Source organism: Aquila chrysaetos, chromosome 1 (genome assembly GCF_900496995.4).
Source record: "Aquila chrysaetos chrysaetos chromosome 1, bAquChr1.4, whole genome shotgun sequence".
Classification (NCBI taxonomy): Eukaryota; Metazoa; Chordata; class Aves; order Accipitriformes; family Accipitridae; genus Aquila; species Aquila chrysaetos.
This window is the reverse complement of record NC_044004.1, coordinates 34,021,331-34,044,399: the sequence shown is the minus strand read 5'-3', so window position 1 is coordinate 34,044,399 and position 23,069 is coordinate 34,021,331. Positions and strand designations below refer to the sequence as shown.

The window sequence follows — 23,069 nt, the reverse complement described above, 5'->3', positions numbered from 1 at the left end:
GTGCTCAGCTCTCTGCTTTTCTATTAAGTTTCTGGTGCAGTGTATTTTTCTGATGGTAAATACAATGAACTGGGAGCCAGTATTTGAGGCATTGAGATGGGATCTCAATGACAGGCTGTGTAGTGCTAAAGTCTTGGCTCTTCCATTGGTATCTCAGCGGAGCTGTAGTATGATGTGTGTTAGATGGAGTTTGAAGCCTATTGCCATCCAGATGACTTTTGCAAGGCTCTTTCAGGAACAGAAAGAGACTTGGATTTGCCAAATTAGTTCATTTGACACCTTGAAGGACTTTAATGCTGCAAAGCTCATTGGTAGAGGTTGTCATCTAGGAATGTGTGATAGTTTAAGAGTTGTTTCCTGAGAGCATTTTATTCATTTAGCATCTGTTGCTAAAGGATGTCTTGGTAGTGTAAGAGTTTTCACATATTTCTGTGTAGGAAGAAGAGTTAGCTGATATTCTGTGCCTTCTTTTAAGGATGGTACATTATCAATTCTCATTTATAATCAAAGATAACTGCATCGTTTCTTGTAATACTTATGTATCACCAACAGGATGCACATTATGCATTTTTTACCGTAGATTCTTAACTTCTTTTTTCAGAAGTAATAGGGTTTTTAAAAAAAAAATTCTTTAATTTTGTGACCTTTTAAGAGACTTCAAGTTGGTTTCATTTCTTATCGCTTGAAAACCCAGTCATTGAACTGAATAAAGTAAATGAATGGAAAGTTCTGTTTCTTTTTCAGAACGAGAAATTATTCTGAAATGTTTAAGTCTCCAACTCTGTGTACCCAAAGCCAGTGGTTTGTCTTTGTTTAAAACATTGTCAGTGAGCACATGCCACTCAAATGTCTTAATTTGAATGATGAATATGTTACAGTGGAGTTTAATATAGCTGTCATAATTTCACATTTAAATTGACTGTGTTAAAATGTATTTGTTTATATTTATTGCAATTCTTTTATACCCTGAGGAAAGAAATACTTAACACTGTTTTACATAGCTAGTGTATCCTAGCTTGCTTTTTTTTTCTTTTACTTTTCCTGCAATGCTGAATTAATTGAGAAGGCTACAGTAAATAGGCGTAACAGCAAATTACACACTTCTAGGGTAAATCTATGATGTGGTTAAATTAATTGAGTAAAGGAAAGTCTCCAGCTTTTTGGAAGCACCATATTCATCTTTCCTTGCCTGTAGCAGACAGGAGTGGGAGACTGTGGTTTATGTCACTTAAAAAGGGTGAGGGAGAACTGTTAGTTCTGTAGGGCAAAAATGAATAACTGTTTGACGTGTTGCAATGTGACTTTTCCAAACAACTGTTCTTTCCTTGGGCTATCTGAAGGTAGGTTAAGATTAAATTTGTCCAAGCTGCTCTGCAGACTTTTTAATATAAAGTTGTCTTCTATGGTAGCTGTTTGTTGTAATTTATGATGCACAGGGGAAGGACGGTGGTGGTGGGGGATGACGACATGGGACACCTGCATGTCCATGTGTGTTTCCTCTTTGTGACTTGGAGCACAGGGGCAATGTTTTGCCACCCCAGTGCCTACACGCCACGAGCTCTGAACACCCAGCTCCTTGTGGAGCCTGGGCAGGCAGCACAGGTGACACTGTGCAAAAACTCAGGGGCATGGTAACTGCTGTGGAGTAAGTTCGTAACCTGGCTCTGTATTTGAGTTGTGGTAGCCCACAGCTTTATGAAAATAGCAGTTTGTGTTTTTTAAGTCTTACGAGTTCCTCAGTAACAGAAAGGGGAGTTGGACAAATCCATCCTCCTTTTGGTCCAGACCTTGCTGGGCAAACCAGTTAGCTACTTTGTTGAATAGAGCTCTTGTCCATCACTGTAAATAAGGTCTGAAGCATTACAGAAAATACCTCTTTGTAAGCATCATCTGTCAAATCTCTGAAGTCCTAGTCAAACCTGCTCTTAGGACATGTTGGAAGCACACAGGGAGCTTTTGATGCAGCGCTGGCAGAGAGTCTAAGGAAAATTCTTCAGCCTGAGCCTTTTATTGCTGCATGGCTGAACTGATCTCTGAAAGTTGAAATCTCATGAGAGGACTCTGAGTCTGGCTTCTATGTTTTTGTTTTGTTTTGTTTTCTTTTCCCCTTAATTTTACTGATTGCTTGTTCTCTGATGTATGCCACTGAGGAGAGCTTTTGATGACTAATCTCTCTCAGCCTCAGCTTGTCTTTTTTAGAAGGCTTGTGCTTTGACTATGGTAAGTAGTTTGTGGTGTGTCTTTCTTTCCCCCATGCCCTAGTGTAAGATGCTACTGTATTCCAAATAACTTTCCAAATGTATTATTTTGTTTATTCCATAAATACAGAAGCATACTCTTGTATGTGGCTCTTACAGTTTATTCTTTGCTCCTTAGGGGATAATAAGATTACTTGTACTTTCCGAAGCTGTTTGCCTAAATGTAGTCCAAAGTAAACCTTTTAGTTGCAAAAATTAAATAGAAGCTGGTAGTCTTTGTGAGGGAGGTTTGGTGACTTCTCTCAAATGATAACCACATACTATCACTGATTTAATGTTCCCTGGTGTTTTAAATTTAACAGCTAAACCAGAAGCATTAGTGGCTTCCACAATTAATGCTAAAAACATGCCAGGCTGGGAGAGAAATGTCAAAAAAAAACCCTGCAAGTAGTTTCCAGATGTTGCTGACACATTATTTCCTGGAAGGCTGGTTGATGTGTTGGCAAAACTAGTATAATATGCCATTTTCTATTAAAGTTTGGGAAGAACAATCATGTTGCTGTTCTTAAAATGGAGAGTCGGGGATGATAAAAGGCCTCTACTTAGTGGCTTTTTTGGTATTCTCAGTATTTGAGATGATCTTTGATCATTGATCTTTGCATGCTAAGGCACTGCTTTTTCATCTGTTGCTATCTTTAGCTAAGCTAAGATACTAAAACAGGAGCTACCAGTATTTGATTTCTAAATAGAATGACAGATCAATGAAACTTTTAAAGGTGGTAGTAGAAATCTAATGTGTTTCCCCTTAATGGGAGGGGGTGGAAGACCTATATCTAGAATGGGAAAGCATAGGAAATCAATGTTATATTGCAAAATGTATTTAAACCAACACAGTTATTGACTTGAATGTGTTATTAAATTGTAATAAATACTCTGTCTTAATAGAGCTGAACTTGTAGGCAGGACTAACTAACCTACAAACAAGCATCCAGTGCTCAGGGATAGAGCTTAACAACAGGGACAGGTAAATCAGTGACTGTTTAAAAAGCTGCAGTTCAGGTGATAGTGGGCTCCCTCCCTCTTGCTGCCGTTCTCCTTTGGTGACTCAAGGGCTTTGGGACAAGAAAACAGGTAGCCATGGCTTCAGCTTAGCTTTGAGATCTGTTGTGATCTTTACCTTTCTTGCTGAAACAGCTATGCAGGAGGAAAGGCTGGATGTGGCATTCAGACCTGCAGTCTCTGTTAGATAAGAGTAGTAATTATTTCTAAAGAAATCCCAGAAGTAGCTTTTGAAGGATTGCAGTGCAGTGGTAATATCTTAAATTTACAATGCTATTTCTTAGGTTATCTACCAACCTTTTAAGAATAATATCTATTTTCAGTGTCCCCTATTCTAACCCTGAAATGGCAGAGGAGGAAGGGAGGGATTAGTTTTAGTTTCATGCCTGTGTTTCTATACCTCACATCTTCACCTGTGGCTTTCTGTTACCATAGAGTAGGACTGGTAACAACGCTTTTCCAAAAAGCTTAAGCTTTTTCTTAATAAAATGTCTTTATCTTATTGCCACTGAAAGGTGAAAAGTGCATGCAAGGAAGCATGTGCACGTGGGGAATAGTGTCTAACACACTTAAACAGTCAGAGTGGAAACTGTGGCGGGTGTCAGGAGTCCTACACAGCCAGACAGGGTTAGCCTGTAGCACAGTGGGCTAACATCTCCAACCAGAAGGTCTGGAAAAAGTGCATTAAGCTGAATCTGCTTAGACATTTAATGAAATGAGAACAGTGAAACTGCTGTGGGCTCTGACCTACACCCCTGTCTCTGTGTGAACACAGATATGTTTTTCAAATGGAAAAGGGGAAACTGTTGTCACAGCTGACTAAAGTGCTGCTTTTCATTACTCTCTGAAACTGATTCTTTCCTCAACAGATGGAGTGAAGGAGTGCAGGCTATGGAGGCAGTGATGGGGACTGCTAACTTCGTTTCCCCTACTATGGTCTGAGGGAGCATGGGATCTGAAGTGATCACATAGTACCAATTGCTGCCTGGGAATGGACTTTCACCTGTGGGGAAAAAAAGGAGCAATTGTGTGATCCTTGCACATCTTGTCCTGTTCCTGGTCACCGTACCTTACATGAGGCTGTCTCTGACAACCCATTCAGGTGCTTGGAAAGCAAATGTGCCCACCTGTGCCTTGCAATAGAGGCTTCCTGACTTTCAGCTGTCAGCCTGGCTCTCTGCTTTACCAATGAGGCTTTAGTTGGTGAAAGCAGGTGGTTTGTATTTGCATCAGCACAGTGGCTGACTTTTGTTCTGTGGCTGTTGCCACTCAAGCACTTAACCAATATCTGAAAGTCTGCAAGCACCTGCTGCCAGGAGAAGGAGCTAGTGACTGGTATTTCTCTGTATATATTCTTTCTAAATAAGTGTGACAGAACTGACATCTTGTTTCTTTCTGAATATGGTAGGTATTAAGTGGAAAGTGGTCTTGTGACTCTCACTCACTTTTTTTTTTTCCTAGTCAGTAATCTAAAAGTCATCTCTGCTGTTCTGCTCTGGGTGGGGACTCTTATTCAGACATGCTTTTTCAGGAGGGATCTTAATTTTTCTTCCTGTGTTGACTAAACCATTTTTTTTCCAGGCATCCATAGCTTTCTAAAGGAGTGTGTGAACTTGTAGGGGTTTATTCTTGTTGTGGGGAAAATGTGTGGCAGCCTGCAGTCAGGAGAGTCTGGGTTTGGGGTGTACCCCCATCCTGATGGTGGTATAGTCCTTGTAGTTGTTGTTGCTGTTTAAGTGAGTGCACAGCTCTGATCACTGCAGTTGCATCTCTTGAGCTCTTAGAAGCTGCTGAGGTGGTTTCTCTTGTGCTGGAGGAGCTGTCAGCTTTCCTGGACCTCAGCTGGCTCTGCCTCTCGGCAGAGGTGGGATGGCATGACAGGGCTGTCAAACTCTTGTGACTCATGTAACATGAGATACATGAAACTTGGCAGCCTCAATTTGAGAGAGGTCTGGTGGCAAGACCACAGGAATGTTCTCTAAGTTGGTATTTGGTTTCCCCTTCTATACTGAATATTTTGAATGTATTGACCTTCTGAGTACGTGCAAGATTAATCTGTCCAGGCCATGGGGTGAGTCTAGGCAAACATGGACTCTTGCTCAGCGAGGTGTTGGTGCTCATGGTTGCTGGTGCTCTGATTTCAGTTAGCGCAGTCTGATTCTGACTTGTTACACTGTTTCATTCAGAATAGAAGCAATTCTCCTGTGGTTGGTTTGGGATCTGAATTATTCACTGATCTAACTGTTGATATGCGTACATATTTCACGTTGAATGCTTAACCGAACAGGGATCTTAGTAAATGTTTTTTGTGTTATTTAAAGAACTAGTAATTTATAGTTCTGTACTAGAACTGGTATTTTGTCCTTGTAGAATATAAATGAGTTACACTTTATATCAAAGAATAAGAGATAGGCATCTGATTCATCAAGTTATCCTGACAGTAAGCTCCGATGTGTTATTGCACTAAATCTGTGGCTATGATAAGACTAGCGATTGCTTTGTCAAAGAGCTTTTAAAATCCATTTTTCTATTGCGTGGTCTTACGAGCAAACATACAGGTACCTGACATATAAATAAATCTGAATACTGACATTCATTCCATTTTATTTCTGCATCTGGTAGCTAATGCTGGGTAGGCTTGTTGAAGTAAGCACAGTGGGATAGTGCTGTATCTTGTGTCCGGTCCATTCTGTGCAAAATAACTGAACCATGCTTTAATAATGTGATAGGACGGAGATGTAAAAATTGGTTACTAAGCTGGTGCACTGAGATTAGAGTTGAACAGAAGGCACTGATGGCTGCAGTGGTTCCTGTGTTAGTAAAGATTACTCTGCTTAAGCCAGAACATGCTCTCCCGCTTGTTGGTATGTGAATGCCACTTTATTCTCAAGGTGTAAGGCTCTTTCAGTGGAGTCTCTGTGAATCTCTTGTATGTATTGGAGATAAAAAGCATTCTCATATAGTATCCCAAATGCTGCTTCTCTGCTATAGCATGTGCTTGGCTTGGGTTTGGTTTGTATTACCACCTGGTATGTGAAATCACAGTCTCTGTGTAGTACATGGAATTATTGGTTTGTATACCTAAAATAATTTTTAGGAATAAGTGTAGTTTGTCCGAAGCACTTAAATTTATTAGTTGCCACCTTTTAGTTTGAAATGTGGATGGGAATAATTGAAAACCCCAAATTCTCAATCCTAGTATGCAAACTTGGAATTCAGGGACACAGTGGGGAGAAACACAAACCAGATTTGGTGCAACTACTACGACAGAGGTGGGTGGTAAACTGGTAAGACTTAAAACCTTTAGAAACTGGGAGCTTAAGCAGGCAGTTGCTCTTGCTTCTGCCTTGGGTGGGGAGAGGAAGATTGCATGAAACAATTCAGGAAACTTCAGTACAGTTTAATATTATGAAAATGGTTACTTCTGCTACCTTTCACATCTGCAGTTCTCTGTACACAGTGATCTGTGAAGAAAACGTTCAAAGGACTCAGTCTAGCAACTTCTATTGATGTGGAAGGCTTGACTGTCTGACACACAACTTGATTTTTAGGCTGATATGTGTGCCTCAGTAGAGGCTGTTTACTTGTCAAGTAATAGTTTCAGAATATACTTTTTTCTCCTTTCTCCTTTAAGAGAAATCAGAGAGCATCTCCAGATTTTTTTTTTTTTTTTTTTAAAGATGTTTATCAGTGGTCAGAAATGAAGTACCCAAGCCACCAGTCGGTCTGTCATGTGGAAGAGCATATCTAAACTTGAGCACTTGGTACTTCTAGGCAAATTGAACCTTGGCCCTCCTGCATGACAGTTGTCCCAGTCACTGGGGACTGTCCCCACTTCTGACTTTTGGCATACCCAGTTTTGACTGGAAACTACTTTGTAGATGCAAGAAATCTAGCCCAAGGAAGCTTTATTACACCCAGTGTATTCCTAGATCTATTTTGCGAACTGCTGTTCCTCTGTACTTATTTCAGAAACCATTTGAACAATTTTAAGTCTAACCACCAACTACTGCTTTGCAACCCTGAAGGCTTAGCTGTAGATGGACTTTCCAGAGGACTGAAGCAAGTGGTTTCCAGGTGCCAATCCCTTCTACCCCTGCTTCTTGTGAGGCAATTTCCTCTGGAGAAGGTTCCTAATGCAGCATTAATTGCTTGCAGTGGATGTTTGTGAGCAGTATACTACCCAAATGACTTGTGAAAATGCCTCTGGTATGTTTAACTTGGCTCAGAGAAAACAGAACCCCAGTGGTGGATTTGAGGGGAAAACATCAGGGTAGAAACTGTCCTCTTCCAGGAACATCCCCCAATACCTGATGGAGGGAGAGAGCGCTCTAACTAATAAATACTCAAAAATTAGAGGAATGGAAACGAGAGATCAGGGGACAGAGATCTCTTGTGGATTCTTTCTGGATGGTCTGCTCAGCTCAACGTTTTTTCCTCAGCATTCAGCAGTTAGGGCTATGTATTTTCCTAGCAGGAGAAGCTTCATGACTTTTTCCCCTATTTATTTTCTAGGATTACTCAGCACTGGGTGTGTGTCTGTGGTTTGGGGTTTTTTCTGTTTTGTTGTTTTTTTTTCCCTTCCCCTGCCTAGGCAACCCTTCTCAAATCAGGCTGCTCCAGCATTCTGTAATTTCATTTACCAGAGAACTTGTTATCAACAAACTGTGCATTCAGAGTCCTGATTGAGCAGGATGTGAGGATCCTTGCTTCTGCACTTCACAGTGGTGGATTGGTGAATTTCTAGATGGAAATCTAGAAACGACAGCATTGTTAACATGCTTTGGAGAACTTGATGGTGATAGATGAAATAATTCTGTCATGCAAACTTAAACTTGCTGAGACTGCTTTGAAAAAAAAAAAGTTGGTCACCCTTCACAGGACAGTATTCAGTTGTGCAAGTTCAATTAACTGTTATTAGGTACCTAAGCAAATTTCTCTTTTTTTTTTTTTTTTTTTTTTGACAAGAATGTTTCTTCCTCATTCTCACAAAACACCCCACTTATGCTATGTGCAGCCCAAATACCTGTCCCAATGCGAGAATTGTTTTCTTGCTTCTTTAAGCTGAAACACAGGAAGCAGAGTTGCTTATCTGTGTCCCAAGCTAACATCAACTGTATAAAGTTACCCAGGTATGCTTATTTGTGTTAGCCCTGTGTAGGAGTTTTCCACACACATTGCAGAGTGGTGAAGTACTTGCTGTATGAAATGCTAGTGTTTCTGACTTGCTTCTGGTATGGATGATAGTTTCATGGCTTTCTGTACTGTTAAGTGACTGTTTGACCCAGCAACTGCCATTTGGTGTTGGTACTTATCAGAATTAAATAATGAAGGTCTGTGACCAACATAAATCCAGAAATAACATTCTGTCTCTGTTGCCCTCTTAATGATGGATGTGTGTTATGTCCTTGGAGGAACAGCCCTGAAAGTACAGCTTTGGAGAAGCTTGTGCATAGTGATGCTGTACACCGTGGTGCTCTCTACAGTTTTGAGTAGGGGAAGCTTTGAGTTTTGACTGTAAGAATATAAAAGCATCAGTCAACTTGAATCTTTGTATTGCCTGTCCCTGTGCAGAATCTATAGAAGTTGCAGTAATTTTTTTCCACTAACACCTTTTTTTAGGTGGTAATAATGGAAAGCCCCTTTATCTGTGTGTTCTCCCAATTATCTTCTGCTGCAGATTTGCACATCTTAAATGTGCTTTAGCTGAAGACATAGTATTTTATAGGTTGCTGCTAACAAACTGGGTGTCTGGTTGTAGAATGACTGCTTGAAGTGTACTAGATCAGAGCAACGTCCTTAAAATCATCATGCTGCTGTCACTGCTTGTATGCAATCCAGGTTTTCCGTCCATCAGGCTTATAAAGCCGTTGAAGTCAAAGCCAAAGCGGTTAAATGTGAGGTGAGCTGTATTGTAAACTGGGTAGTTTATACATGGCACCAAGTCCTAGAGACTCTAGAGAGCTAATCTATATGTACGAGTGAATCATCTGACTTAGGGGGCTGTATAGTAAAAGTTAATGTGTGATCAGTCCTTGCAAAAAAGACAGAACTGACTCTCAAAAACCAGCCAAAGGAAGAGAAAGGCAGTTTTTGCCTGTTAATCATGTAGCTCCTGTTAGGTTGTCAGTTATTCAAGGGTTATGATCTAGTTTATTATAAAACTAGGGTGCTGCTTTTTCCACTTTGTAGCACAGAGACAGTACTTTGCTAGTGTGTGTGTAATGTCCTCTAGTTGTGTGCATCTCGTGTCTCAAGGGGAGGCTGTAGCAGAAGCTGAAACTCACTTGAGAACATCAGGTATGGATGTGGCACCGAGTGTGTAATGCTTCTGACGCTGCCCATGGCATTGATTTGGTAAGTCCTGAGTTGAAATCAAAGCTAATGTTCCCATATAACTGTAGTTCCAGGGTGTCTGCAATGATCTGGTGATGTATATACGCTTTTCTCTTGTGAGAAGCTGTCAAGTCAGCTAAATAGTTGAATGGGGAGAACTGTTTGAGAGGCTCGCATTTGAAGTTAAAACACTTTTCAGCTCTCTGATTAAGGCTTTGGTGTAGAGGTTTGGCTATACTGTAAAACAGCGTAGGCTATAATAGGCAGCATTTGAATTTGATGCCTAACTTTAAGCAGCTCGATTCAAGGAAAAATATTAAAATAATGGATTTGAATCTTAAGGAAGAAATTTATAATTCTTTGCTAGACTAAAGCATTCCTGCGGGGTCTCAGAGGGACTGACAGGACAATTTCTGTACAGGAGCTTTGAGTCCTGCTGTTGCCCTGCAGACACAGAACCCTCCGCAGGAGTGCTGCTGCTCAGGGCTCAAGTGGAGCCCCCTTCCCCAGAGCTGAGGGGGATCCGCAGGGAGCCAGGCAGCAGCCTACATATCTGGATCCCTTCCAGATCACCTGGGTGAGACTAATAACCTTGCCCTGGCAGCCTTCTAAGCAATGTGTGCCCAGCTCCCCCTTCTCTCCAGTCCTTCACGCACCAGGTCCCGGTGGAATTTTGGCCCTCGCGGGGCCACAGGCAGCCTGTCGGCAGCCGTGTCAAGCGGCACGGGGAGCTCGTGCTTTCTGGAGGGCACCAGCTGCAGCCTGCTACCTAATAGTGTTGCACAAATCAAGCTATTTTCTCTGAACAGCTCTGCAACACTGTCACGGCATCTTTCTTGTCATTTGTCTGTCCTGGAGGTGCAGTGCTGTGTTTAGCTTTGCAGAGCTAGTCCCTCTTGGATTCGGAGGCTTGTGTCTTCTGGGACCGAAAGGCAAACAAACAAAAAATGTAAAAAGAATAAAACGTAAACTTTTGTAGCAGGACTGATCTCACTGTGAGAAAGTTCCCTTTGTAGGGAACATAAGATTTTTTGAATATAAAAATTATGTGTGGGGTTTTTTTCTCCTGAGACTACAACATTTGGACCAATGGTTGTGATTTGCCCAGTTACTCCAGATCCCAGTTGTGCAACACTGCAGGTGAAATATTGGTGAAACTGTTAGGATTGGTAGGATTTAAACTACTATTCAGCACTGATTATCCTCAACAACCACTGCACCTTTATGACTTCTAATCATTGGGTTAGAGCTCTTTCCTGTTTGGCTACCAAAATACTATTTCTCATAACCAGTTTATTGCAGTTTGATTAGATTTTGTTCACTATATGTAATCAGTAGCCTTGAACATATTTTTTGAAAAGGTGTAATAATAGCTGTTCTTTAATTGGCAAGTACAGCATCTTCAGAACTAAATTCTGCTGTGATGCTGTTGCTGTGCAAAAGTGCAGTCCTAACTGAGTGGTAGAATTTCTTGTAGAGTAAGTGGAAACTGTTCTTGGCTGGCTGTAGTCTTTTCTGAATGAATGACCACTTCTGCACACCAAGCATCTTTGAGTCTGCAAAAACTGTGAGCTGATTAAACTCCTGACCTGGTTAACGTGAGATAGCCTAAGCATCTTGTATAATTCTTCAATTTGTACTGCAAAATGATATCACGGCAAAGATGCTGCTTTTTTAGTCGTTAGAGACCGTGTTGATCTGCTTTTTCAGGTAAATTAATCAGGTTATAGATTTGTTACACAGAATAATCCACTAGAGCTAAATAATACTGCTGTACTTGTGTCTTGCTTCAGTACAGGCTATGTTGAGAGTAATCCAAATGCTCCGTAAACTAGTTCATATTATAATATGTTAGTGTTAAAGATAGCCAGTCGCTGAACAACTTCTCAGTTTTAGGTGAAGATCTGAAAGGACACGCAATGCACGGGAGCAGATGAGTCTTTTTGTGGCCTTAGCTATCTCATTCCATTGTCACAGTCACTGTACTAGCCAGAATACTGATGAAGTCAGCTACTTGTGTAGCACTCACACTAGGTCTGGGGGCACAGATGCTTCATAAAATAGTTCAGGAACATGAAAGGTTTCAAGTCAGCACACAACCTTAAGTAGTCTCAGTCTGTGCCTAGCACATTGTGGTATATTTGCTTGGCATTAAAACCTGATTGTAAAGGCAAATATTTAATGCAGGAGTTATTTCAGTGGTAATGGTTAAAGCCATCTCTGCTCTGACTTGCCAAATGAATGACTAAGTTGTGGCTCATTGTTAGGAAACAAGAATCCCCCCCCCCCCCCCCCCCAGGGTTATGACTGGCATTTTAGCCACCACCTTTGCAGCATGGCTGCTTCTGTGGAGTATTTCTGCCATTTTTGTACTTGCTGTTTTGTGAAAGCTTTATACTTCTCAGTCAAGAGAAGATTAGCAGCAGATAAAAAGTCTTCACTTAAATGCCTGTAGACCTAATACTCAGAGGGGTATTTTAAAACAAAATTTTAAAACCCCAACCAACCAAAAAAAACCAAAACAGAAAACCCCAGAACCACCAACAGCAACAACAGCCCCCCCCCCCCCCCCCCCCAATTTGTCTTGAGAATCCAAGGTGTAATGGCTATTCTGCACTGCTTCCCTGTGTATTTGCTTCTGTACTAGATTTGACTTCAGCTAGATGAGAAGCAAGTGGGGAATGTGGGGCAAGTTAAGAAGATTGACAACTCTGTAAAAGAGGAGAAACATGTAATGGAGAGTAGAAAGGTTGCTGAGAGGACCAACCAGTTGTTCAGAACAGGTCAGCCCAACTTCTACTTTGAATGTTTGAAGTTTGTTCAAAGGAACATGGGCAGCAAGGATGCTGATGGCTGAATTTTCCTTAAATAATGAGAAATTACAATAAAGAATGTATGATGAGAGGCTTAGATATCTGAAAACTATCTTGAAACTTGTGGGCTTTCTTTTTTGCTCAGCTTTAAAGTTTGACTTATTTGCTGTATGCAGGTGGCTGGGCAGACCTAGCATGAATTCACAAAGCATTTTTGTTTTTGTAATCTATTACCACCTTTCTTCCTACCCTGATAATATTTCAATCTTAGAAGGAAAATTCCTGTGAATAATCACGGCTCACTGTTTTGTAACTTGAAGATACCAAAATGTATAAATGTACCCGTGAAATGGTAGCAATGGAGAAAATCAGTTTAGCTGAATTCCAGGAAACAGGGAAGGTGAGCAATATTTGTAACCCCTGTGTAGTCAAAGAACTTGACACTGATTAGGATTGTTGAACATAGGGCTCTGACAGTCTCAGTCTTGTTTGTGCTTAGCTATTCAATCAAGTCTTTCAAAAAGAAAGACTTGAACCTTGACCTTCCCTAGAAGTGCCATAATAAATGTGCTATTGTTTTTTTTTTTTTGAAGGTTCATCTCCTTACTTTCATTTTGACCTGAAAGTTTATCCTTCCTTGTACAAGAACGTAAGCTTCTTCTACACAACTTAGTTGCGATAAAATAGCAAAAAAACCCCCACCCCAAAGCATCTTCCTGAAAAGTTGATGACTAATTTAACCAGGAAGTAATAACTTAATGTCATTCTTACAAGTTACTAAAGAGTAACAGACTGAATAATGATCTCATGGAAAACCATGCACAGCCTTTCTGTAAGATGGCAATGGATAAACGAATGATAAATAAGTATATAATTGACCGTGTATGCAGTTGTATACTGCACCATACTTTGAAAACCTTGTGAGTAGTCTGTGCCACTTTTAGCAATGAATGCTGTCTTAATGAAGCTACAAATGAGAGCCTGATTAAGTCATTAGAGAGCGCTGGAACAGCCAAGCGAGAGGCTTGTTGGTGTTCTCATCTGCGCATTCAAATAGGTAGCTTTGGTTTTGTTTGATCATGCAGTTAATCTCAAACAATAAAGTACACTTGCTTACTTATGCCATCTTAATAGCCAGCATTTGTCATAGGCTTGTGTATGCTTATCTCTATTACTTCCGTGAGTTTCATCTTGTCAGTTGCTGTAGAACAGAGTGGAGGAAAGGCATGTGCGTTTGCAGAACTTCCTGGTCTGGGGGCTTGCACCTACAAATCTGCAAAATACTAGATGCCATTTCTAGGCTCTGTTTTGAAGTATCTTGGTTATCTAAGTAAAAGACGGACTTAATTTACTTGCGAGAAAAGTCACTGGACCAGTCTTCCACTTCTGAATACAGAGTTCTCCTGTAACTTACCTTACAATAAAAATCAGAAGTTGGCAATTATTAAAGGAAGAAAAACTGTGTTATCAAGACACTGTATAAATCCATTTGAATGTCTGAGTGTATTGTGTGCTTACAAATAATAGTTTAAACTTGAAGACAGAGAAAACAGCCTAACATCCTTAAAGACAGGCCAACAAGGATGGCCAGAGTTTATGAACAATTAAATAGATAAGGATTCTCCATCTTAGAAAAGCAATGACTATGGGCAGGGAAAAGAAGGGTCCAAAAGCAGTTGAAGCTTTCCATTGAACCAGTGCTCTGAAGACTGAATCACTGGAGACCATGAGTTTGGGGAAAGCGCTAGAGCATTACAGACCACAGTCAGGTAAACTGGTTGTAGTGTAATGTGTTGACATATGAAATGCCTTAAATGGCTTCTGACTTAAGTGACTGTGGTAATCGTGACCATGTAGTATGGTTTTCTGCTGAAATACAGATGCTGATGGTGCATTTTGTCTGGTATCAAAGCATGTTTAGTTGATTAGAGCACTTCTAGACTACCTTCCTGCATGTCTCGGTACACCCTCTCCTTTCAGATTTATTCCCCATCCCCCTTCATACAGGCTGCACAAACCCGTAGCTGGGTTTGAGTAAATGCTGTGTGATGGTGGGGGTGAAAGAACCAAGGTCCAGGTGGAGTACCAGGAAAAGTGTAAATTATGACTGTCTGTGTTGTGACACTAACACAAACTGACTTGCATTTTTGTAGTGATTTGTAAACTTGTAGGTTGAATTATCTATTGTAATTGATATGGTTTTGATTCCTATTTACCCAGTACTGAATGAGTCACTGTCCCTCTGCCCTCGTACAGAACATCCCCAGACCCACCTTGTAGGTTAGTAGAAGTGACAAGATCTTGCTCTGAGCCCAGTTCTGTGTGGTGTAGTGTAGTGTGTTTTTCCTGGATCTGGGGCTGCTGGCAGCTGATCTTTTAGGGGAATCTGCTTGCCAAGCTCCTTTCCCTTTTTTTCAAAGTGATACTTCTGTTACTCCAAGCTCTTATATCTCTTGAGGAAGGGGAAAGCTTAGAGCTCTGATAAGTAAGACTTTTTTTGCAATGTGTAAGCACTTGAAATATACAACTGAAATTTGGCAAATTGAGCTTTACCGAAGGCATGAAACAACTGAATTCTTTTGCGCTGCACTGTAGAGTGTTGTGGAGGCCAGGCATGCATCATGCTTGTTGATGCAAGACAAACTCCAAGCAAGTTTATTGGTAGTATTTAGTTTAGAATACCCCAAGTCATTAGTTGCCAGGAACAGTGTATTCTTGGGAAGGAATGTTCTTGGGAAGGGCAACTGTTGTGTCTGTGCATCTGCTACTGATCACTACTATGGAGGATATGCTGGCTGAAGTTAATTTTTCATTCAGCCTCGTATGGCAGATCTTAAATCTAAAGAATTTTTCATTGCCAGGAAGTGTTCTTATAAGCCTGATGAATGTATTAGTACCTGCAGAGTTACAGAATGTCGATTTTTTTTTTTAAAGGACTAATGTTCATCTAGGTTACAGATTTTTATACACTATAGTTAATCCTTAGGAATACCTCACTTTTTATGCAGGACACTTTCAGGACTCTAAATGTGGATATGAAGCTGTAGTTGAAGTTGGTCTAGTTGCTCGTGAAAGTATTGATTACTAAAGTGAAAATTTGCTTTAAAAATAGTTGAATCAATGGTTTATTACTGTATATTCTTTGGTTATGTGGAAGTCCAGAGCACTGCATGAGCAGACTTCTACACGTACATGTGCACATTCGTATATGCAACTTTAACACACTTCCTCATTTCTCTACTTGGTCTCAAAACTACTTTTATTTTTCTTGGAGCTTTTTCAGTGTTGATTGGATCAAGGTTTACTTATCTGCCTGTGCTGTTTCAAATTTTGGCATTATTAGCTATGCATACTGTAAGCTAGCATGTCATTCTTTAAATTCTTGGGATCTCAGTCTTGTGAAGTCTTGGCATATTGAAGTTCCCTGTTTTCTGTAGTAAGAAAGCTCTTGAAAGAGGCAAGACTGCTGGTTGGATCTGAGCTAATGCTGGATCAAAATGGAATCTTAACTTTTTGTTGCATGACGAGGTGAGCAAGCTGTGTAATGGGCTAGTCTCCAGACAAGTAGAAACTAGTTTTAATGTGTCAAAACAACAGTGAAAGCAAAGTTTGCAAATATTTTTCAGCAGTTGATTCTGTGATTGACTTAAATGAATGGAAAATTATTCAGGACAGGTTCTTGCCCTGCCTTCAGGGAAGACTTTTTTGGAAGAACTCTTGAATCTGCCTTAGGTTTCCTAATGGAAGATGTAAATGAGGGTGCTGAAATTGTTCATGCTTCTATAGCGATTGAATAATAGTATGTAGGCAAAGGATCTAGACCAGCTTAAGGGAAGAGGAGATTTTAAGATAGTTAAGCCATTTCATCTTGGGGGAGGAAGGGGGGGACAGAGGAGGGTGCTGTCTGATCTCAGTAGCTTGTTGTTTCCTTGTTCCATGGTCTTTTTACCCTCAGTCCGAGACAGATGCGTAAAGTCCCACGTAAAGACAAGGTGGTGGGCCAGAAGCCACTCTGTTTGGTCCACAGTGAGCACGCAAATTCCTGCAGTTCTAGAATGGTCTTAATTTGAGTGCTGCTTTTGTACTCAAAACTGTTTACGGGCCCTACAGGCTGTCTGGAAAGCTTTATACTTTTCATTGGTATTTAAAAGGATTTATTTTGAACGTAATTATTCAAGATGTGTTTCCAGCTGATGAAAATAAGGGTTAAGGAAAAATGTCAGATTTTTGAATTGTGCATTCTTGCTTTTAGCAACTTAACCTGTCACTACTTAGTATGCTGGCTTTATTTTACACTTTCCAAAGTATTTGCTGATAAGAGCTTGTTTTCTTTCCCCTGCTGTGGTTTCCAAAATGGTTTATGTAGTTTCTGTGAGGATTTAAATTTCTTCATTGGAGAACAAATCAAGAGTTGGTTCTCTTGTCATGGCAAACTTGTTTCCCAAAGCAGTCATCGATTCCTGTACAAGAATATGACCAGAGAATTATTCTTCAATGTGCCTAATCAACATCAAGATAGCCGAAGTCTCCCATTATTATTATTATTATGTTTTCTGATCTTGTAGCTTCCTTGACCTGTCTCAGTATATTGCAACCAGTATTGTCAACCTAGTTGAGATGGTCAATAGTGCAGATCAAATATTCTGTTTTTCTGTTATCTCTGGATTTTTAGTCTGTAGGGACTCTGCTAGTCATTGTGGTTAACTTACAGTCAAATAATTTCAGACTTTAATGTAATTCTCACAGTAGTGTACGTTTTTCTGGCCACCCTATATACTTAATCCCGATGTTCATGTCTTGCTGCTTTCTTCCCACCAGATTTCAAATTTGTCATTATATCAGTATCCTCATTTGAGGATACCATGCTCTGGTGTCTGCATTTTAGTTAAACACCACTGACCTGTTTGCTCATTGTTTTTGATGGCAAGTGTTCTCCTCCTTCCTGTTCTTTGATTGGAGAGTGGAATTTGTCACTCCAGATGTGTGATGGTGTTCAACACCTGTTCAATTTCCCTGTTCTTCGGTTGGGATGTTGACCTTTGTTGATGAACGCATCTTCAGCCCGATTCCCTTGTTGGATCCAGTGACCTCTGTCCCTCCCATTTAGACTTTATTGCTCTGAAAGTGACCCTTCTTCCCGCCAGATCCTCCACCCCACTGCAACCACATCTTATAAACCTGAAGTTCTTCCTACCTCTGGTCTCATTTCTGGTACTAGGAGCCTTTCATATGGAGTTGTGCTACGGGGGTCATCTAGCTGCTTTGGACAGTTTGGATGTTCTCTCGTTCACGTCCTTGTGGTTTTGGTACCTGGGTGCAGTCTTAGTGCTTGCTAGGAACTTGTCCTTATATGTTGCAAGGCCTTTTCTTTAGTTTTTTGGTTGTTTCCCCATCCCCTTCTGCTTCTGTAGGGTTTTGGGTGAGGATATGCGGCTCTGCTCTGCTGGAGATGATGCTGCAATTGTTTCCCCACTTGGCTAATCTTGTGTCATCTTTATAGAAGACGGAGGCTGTTGCTGTGTAAGGAATTGCTCTCCAGTGACTCTGAAGGGGTCTCATGCATCTATCTGTTGGCTACAGTACAGTGTACTGCTGTAACCCCAGAGCTGATTATGAACCTCCCCGTCTTCTCTTTATTTCAGGTCAGATGTCTTTAGACAGCTCTTTGAAGATCTTGAGCTGCCTCTGCTGTGCATTGCTTCCTTGAAAGGCAGGAAGGAGGCCTTCAGTGCAGAGAAAAACTTCTGTCTGGGGTTGTTAATGCTCTTTGCTATGTGCATCAAGGGATGAACACTGAAGTTTTTCTTCACTGCGATTCTTAGGGGTTGCTCCTATGTTGCTGCTCTGGTGTCTGTTCTAGACCTGAGCTTATACAGTAGCATTTCATCATTATTACAATTTAGATCTCTCTTAATTTCCTCTCTTCATGCAAACTTGTACATAAGAACATAGGTGTGACCAGACATGGTCAGACTAAAGATCCACCTAACGCTGCGTCCTGTCTCCAGCAGTAACCAGGGCTAAATGCTGAGTGAAGAGTATAAGAACAGGATGAGCGTGTAGTGATTCTTCCCTAGAGTTCTCCTAGCTGCTTGCGGCTTGTGACTGAGAGATTCTTGAGTCAGTTTGGTATTCAGTTTTGGACAGATTTTTCTTACATGGCTCTTAGCCGCTTGTGTTTAAGGCTGTGTAAGCTTTTGGCTTGCAAGCACCGTGCAGTAAGAAGCTTCACAGCTTGACTACACACTGTGTGAGGAACCATGCCCTTTTGTTGGGTACCTGCTATTGGAAGAGGGAAAAATGATGGTTCATTCTATCATGTTGTCCCTCGGATATCTTTTTCCTGTTGAGCCAAATCTTTTGGGTTTTTCCTTTGCTTGCCTGGAAGCCAAGCAAGCCAGGTATCTGAGAATGCAACCCTAAAGTCACACTTGGTTGCAACTGACCAAAGGGTTCAAAAGTTGCTTGGCAGTCCGGGAGGCGGAAATGGCTTCTGAAGGTAAGGATGTACGGATGGCATCATTGTAAAAGCCTAATTTGCTTAAGGAAGTTGGTCAAAATAGCTGCACTGGATTCAAAGACTAATAGCTTAAGAATGCTTACTGTCTTAAAATCCTGTTTTGGCTAATTGTTTTTCATTTATTTTTAATTCCAGAATTTTTGAATCCTCTTGGGAAACATGAAAACAAAGAACTACTTTTTAAATATCTTTCAGGACAGTTGACGCATTCCAGGGAAAAGCTGTTTTCTGCAAAGTTCAGAAGAATCTGCATTCTCTGAGATTTTAAAAAAGTATAAAATGAAAACAGTTTAAAATTTAGCCTTCAAAATGAATGTTGAAAAGTCAGATGACAAAGCAAAGAATGGCTTGAAGTCTTCCTTACTTATAAGGGATGAAAACAGAAATAACTACGCATGTGACAGAGCTACACCTTCCACAAAGAATTGTGCCACCAAGATATATGGTAATTCAACTGACCAAGGTATAGTGACTGAACATGAAGATGATACCATTCTTGAAAAGAAAAGTGACTTCAGAAGTACTTTTTTAAAACAGCAGTGTATTGAAGCACTTAATCTGCAGGAGGCACCTGGTGAATACAACTGCACAGGAGTTCTGTTGGGAGATGCAGATGCTCCATGCAAGTCTTCTGTGACTGAACAGACTTGTGTATATGCTTTGAACTGTGACTTGAAAGAAACAACAGAATTACTGAAAGGTAACGTTGCTATGGCAAAAATGCAAGATCAGAGGTTCAAACAATCAGTGCCTTACAGTCAGACTGACTCTAAATGTGTATTACCTCTTCTTGCTTCAGAGCAGAACACACAGTCCCTGATAAATGACAGGGCATTCTGCCACCTGAGCACATTGGATGTTACTAATGTCATAGGTGAATCTCTGGGAACTGATCAAAATGATGACATGCATCTGAGAGAAACACTAATCTCTTCTGAAGTATGTACGAGAGAGAAATTTGATGGAACCAGCTCAGAAATACCTAATTTCTCCACTACAATAGTGGCTTCAGAAAGTCCAGATGCCTATTCGGAACTTGAAGTATGTCGTCCTGCCTCTGCAGGTGTCGAACACTATCTAAAAAACACTAACAAGACTGATAAAGAATCACAGGAAACAGAAGCACAGTCTGTAAAACTAGCTGCTGGATGTATGGATCCTTACAGGAGAGATGCATTATCACCATGCATTAATATTAATGAAGATGACCAAGTGAAATCCTTGCAGGATGCCGCTGACTATGATGAAACTGGTAATTCTAATGCTGAAACATGTGTGGATAGTCCTGTAAATAATGTGCACCTTCTCCCAGTGGATAAAATGGATGGAGAACAAGTATCAAAGAAAACCAGTGAACCCTTAACCAAAGAACAAAGTATCTCTGGAAATGCTTCTCTTCAGGATATGCACAACACCACTTTCATATCTTGCAGTGTACCAAAATTGAAGAGGACTGTTATGCCTGACCTGAAATGTGAAGCAACTTTTGTGGTCTTCAGTCCTATGGCTGATGAAAGTGATTCTGTTATATGTACTTCAACCCCTAAAGAACGATCACAAAATACAACTTTTTCTGTTTCAGCTTTGGCAGAACTTGGAGGCAAGTCTCCTAAACTAAGACCAAATGATGTGTTTGTAGGAGGGCATAATAAAAGGCCTTCGCTTAAAGCTAGTTCAGGTCAAACTGCAGGAAAACCAGTGGGCAGGTCTCCTATTGTGTCAACAATAACCAAAGCGAAGAAATCTGAGATTGTTAGTTTTCCCAAACCTAATTTCAAAAATGTTAAGCCAAAGGTTATGTCTAGACCTGTGCTACAGTCAAGAGACAGTCCAGCATTAAAACGGTCTCCCCAGTCTCCCCAACTATCAGCTGTCTCCTCATCTTCACTGGCTGCTTCCCCGAGGCAGTTGTCCCCCTCTGTAAAAGTGCTGAAAAAGAAAATGGATCTAGCTAAAGATACTAAAGTGGAATTGCCTGTGCATAAGCCCCATAAGCTACATCTTAACAAACACCTCTTCACTAGCCAAGTCGTACATGCCACAACACATCCCAGAAACGCTTCCCACAAGGCTTCAAAGACACCTGCATTAAAGCAGAATCCGGAAGACGTTGGCAAAGAAAGCTCTACCCATTCGGCATGCTCCTTGGTTTCTGCTGCACTTCCAATGTGTGTAGAGAACTCAGAGGAGATGCTGAATGAGAAAATGGAAAGTTCAAACTCTTTAATGCAGCCCTGTGCTCAAAACATCTACCCGACAGGAGGTGAAAAGGAGCAAAGCAGCAACATGGGAGTTCTTGTGGAAGCAGCCTTGATAAAAAATGTGGCAAATGAAACATTTGACCTGCACTCTGTTCCTCTGGTAAGCTTTTCTTCTTTCCATACTTAATTATATGTTTTGTACATTTGGAAAAAGGGAATTCTGCATTGGAAAGTGTTGAATGGAAATTGGGGAGTGGGTTTTGTGTCTACAAATGTAACTGTAGTGTTGATTTCTGAGGTGAAGTCTCTCCCTAATAAAGGGAGTGAAGAAATATTGTTTTACAAACTGGTTGCACTTGGCCTCAAGTGTGATTTAATATCTTCAGCCTTCATCTTACTCCGTATAAAAATTTTTTTTGTAAAGTCTTTTTAAGACAATGCAGTTGGTAAGATTTCTAATAAAAGCAAACAAGTCTTAATTTAGTCAAACTGGTAAAATTGCATAACGTAACTTGGTGAAGCTATTCTAAATATAGCTTTAATATGTGCTTTTATCAAGATAATTCTAGTGGTGCTGTAACTTTAAATAGACATTAGAGGTAAATTGCTGTTTTCAGTATTTTCTTTTCTTTCAAAACATGCTTTAGAACTAAATTACACTTTTAAAAAATTACTTACAGAAATGTTGTGCATATATTAACAATAATATTAAATTGCACAAAACCCAAAGACGAACAAGTTGGTCAAGTGTTTTATTTTTAACATCTTAATTTAACTGTCTGCTTTGAATAATTTGGGAGTTTGTTTATTTGAAGTAGAACCGGGACTCATTAGAGTAGTTAAGAGTAGCCAGGAAATATTTCTCATGCGGAGGGCATATACCTGGTTTTGGGCAGTCAGCCAGCTGGAAGGTGCAAACTTCCTGGCCGGGAGGTATGCGTGCACTGGTTGGTTGGGAAATATTTTCAGATGAGTCAGCTGCCTGTCAGGAGAAATGTGCTGTTTTCAAACACTCTGAAAGAAGGTTAAAAGAAATGGAACGGTGCGGAAAAAAGGGAAGAGCTTTGGGGGTTGGGCCGACCAAGATCTCAGGAGGCATGGTAGGGACACAGAGATGGGGTCTTGATGCTATATAGAGTCCCTCCTGTTGTTCACTTGTGGGTTCAACAGCTTATGTTAAATTGGTGAAATGGAGGCAGCAGCTCTTACCGGTAAAACTGGCGTTGTCTGAATTTTTGTCGGGCTTTACTGATTGGCCAGAAAAACTCCAGTAAAGCTCAGTATACAGAGGAAGCTACTTAAGGCAAAACAGAAGCAGCTATTCATTTTTGAAACATTACAGAAGAAATTAGTGCATAACATTATTTATTATGATGAATAATTTAACTTGAAAACCTAAATGAACATGAAAGCGAGGATGGTCTATTTTAGTTCTAAAGTCTTTCAGAGCCTGGATTCTGCTTCAGTCCTTTTTCTTGCTGCTGAGGGTTGGAGAGAATGCTTTTAATTCACCCTGCTGCCAAGGTGGAAACCCTTGTGATAGTAATTGTTCTGCTGGTACCTGGAAAATCAATAGAGCAAATTCTGTAAAATGTGGAGTAGACCAATCAGACTAAACAAGAGGTCTTCTGAAAAGTACAGGTGAACTTCTGAAAATGAAGACGAGGATTGGAGTCAAAAGTAGAAAGTGCATCAATATGACCAAATTGCTGCATATCGGCTTGAGTCACAGAAAAGCACATGAAGAGCTGTACATTCTTATGAGTTTACCTTCATAAACTTAACTTTACAGCATGAGTGGTCATGAATTAGTGTCTACGTAAACTGGATCAAGAATTCTGTATGAAAGGTCGATGAGTGCTACATATAAACCAGTTATTTTAAACCTGTCCTGGGTCTACTCCTGAATTTGTTTTATCTATGGCACCTGAATATGAAAGAT

The 23,069-nt window shown here is 40.5% G+C and overlaps 1 protein-coding gene across 5 annotated transcripts in view; it reads left to right on the top strand.

The window, feature by feature from the left end:
* MTUS1 (microtubule associated scaffold protein 1) overlaps positions 1-23,069 on the top strand; it is a 130,131-nt gene that overhangs the window by 15,811 nt on the left and 91,251 nt on the right. For all 5 annotated transcript variants that reach the window (XM_041126828.1, XM_041126831.1, XM_041126829.1 and 2 more), the window contains one exon: positions 19,062-21,287. In XM_041126828.1, coding sequence (XP_040982762.1) covers positions 19,236-21,287 — 2,052 coding nt within the window. In that variant the 5' untranslated portion in view covers positions 19,062-19,235. Of the gene's footprint in view, positions 1-19,061; positions 21,288-23,069 lie in introns of those variants that run through there.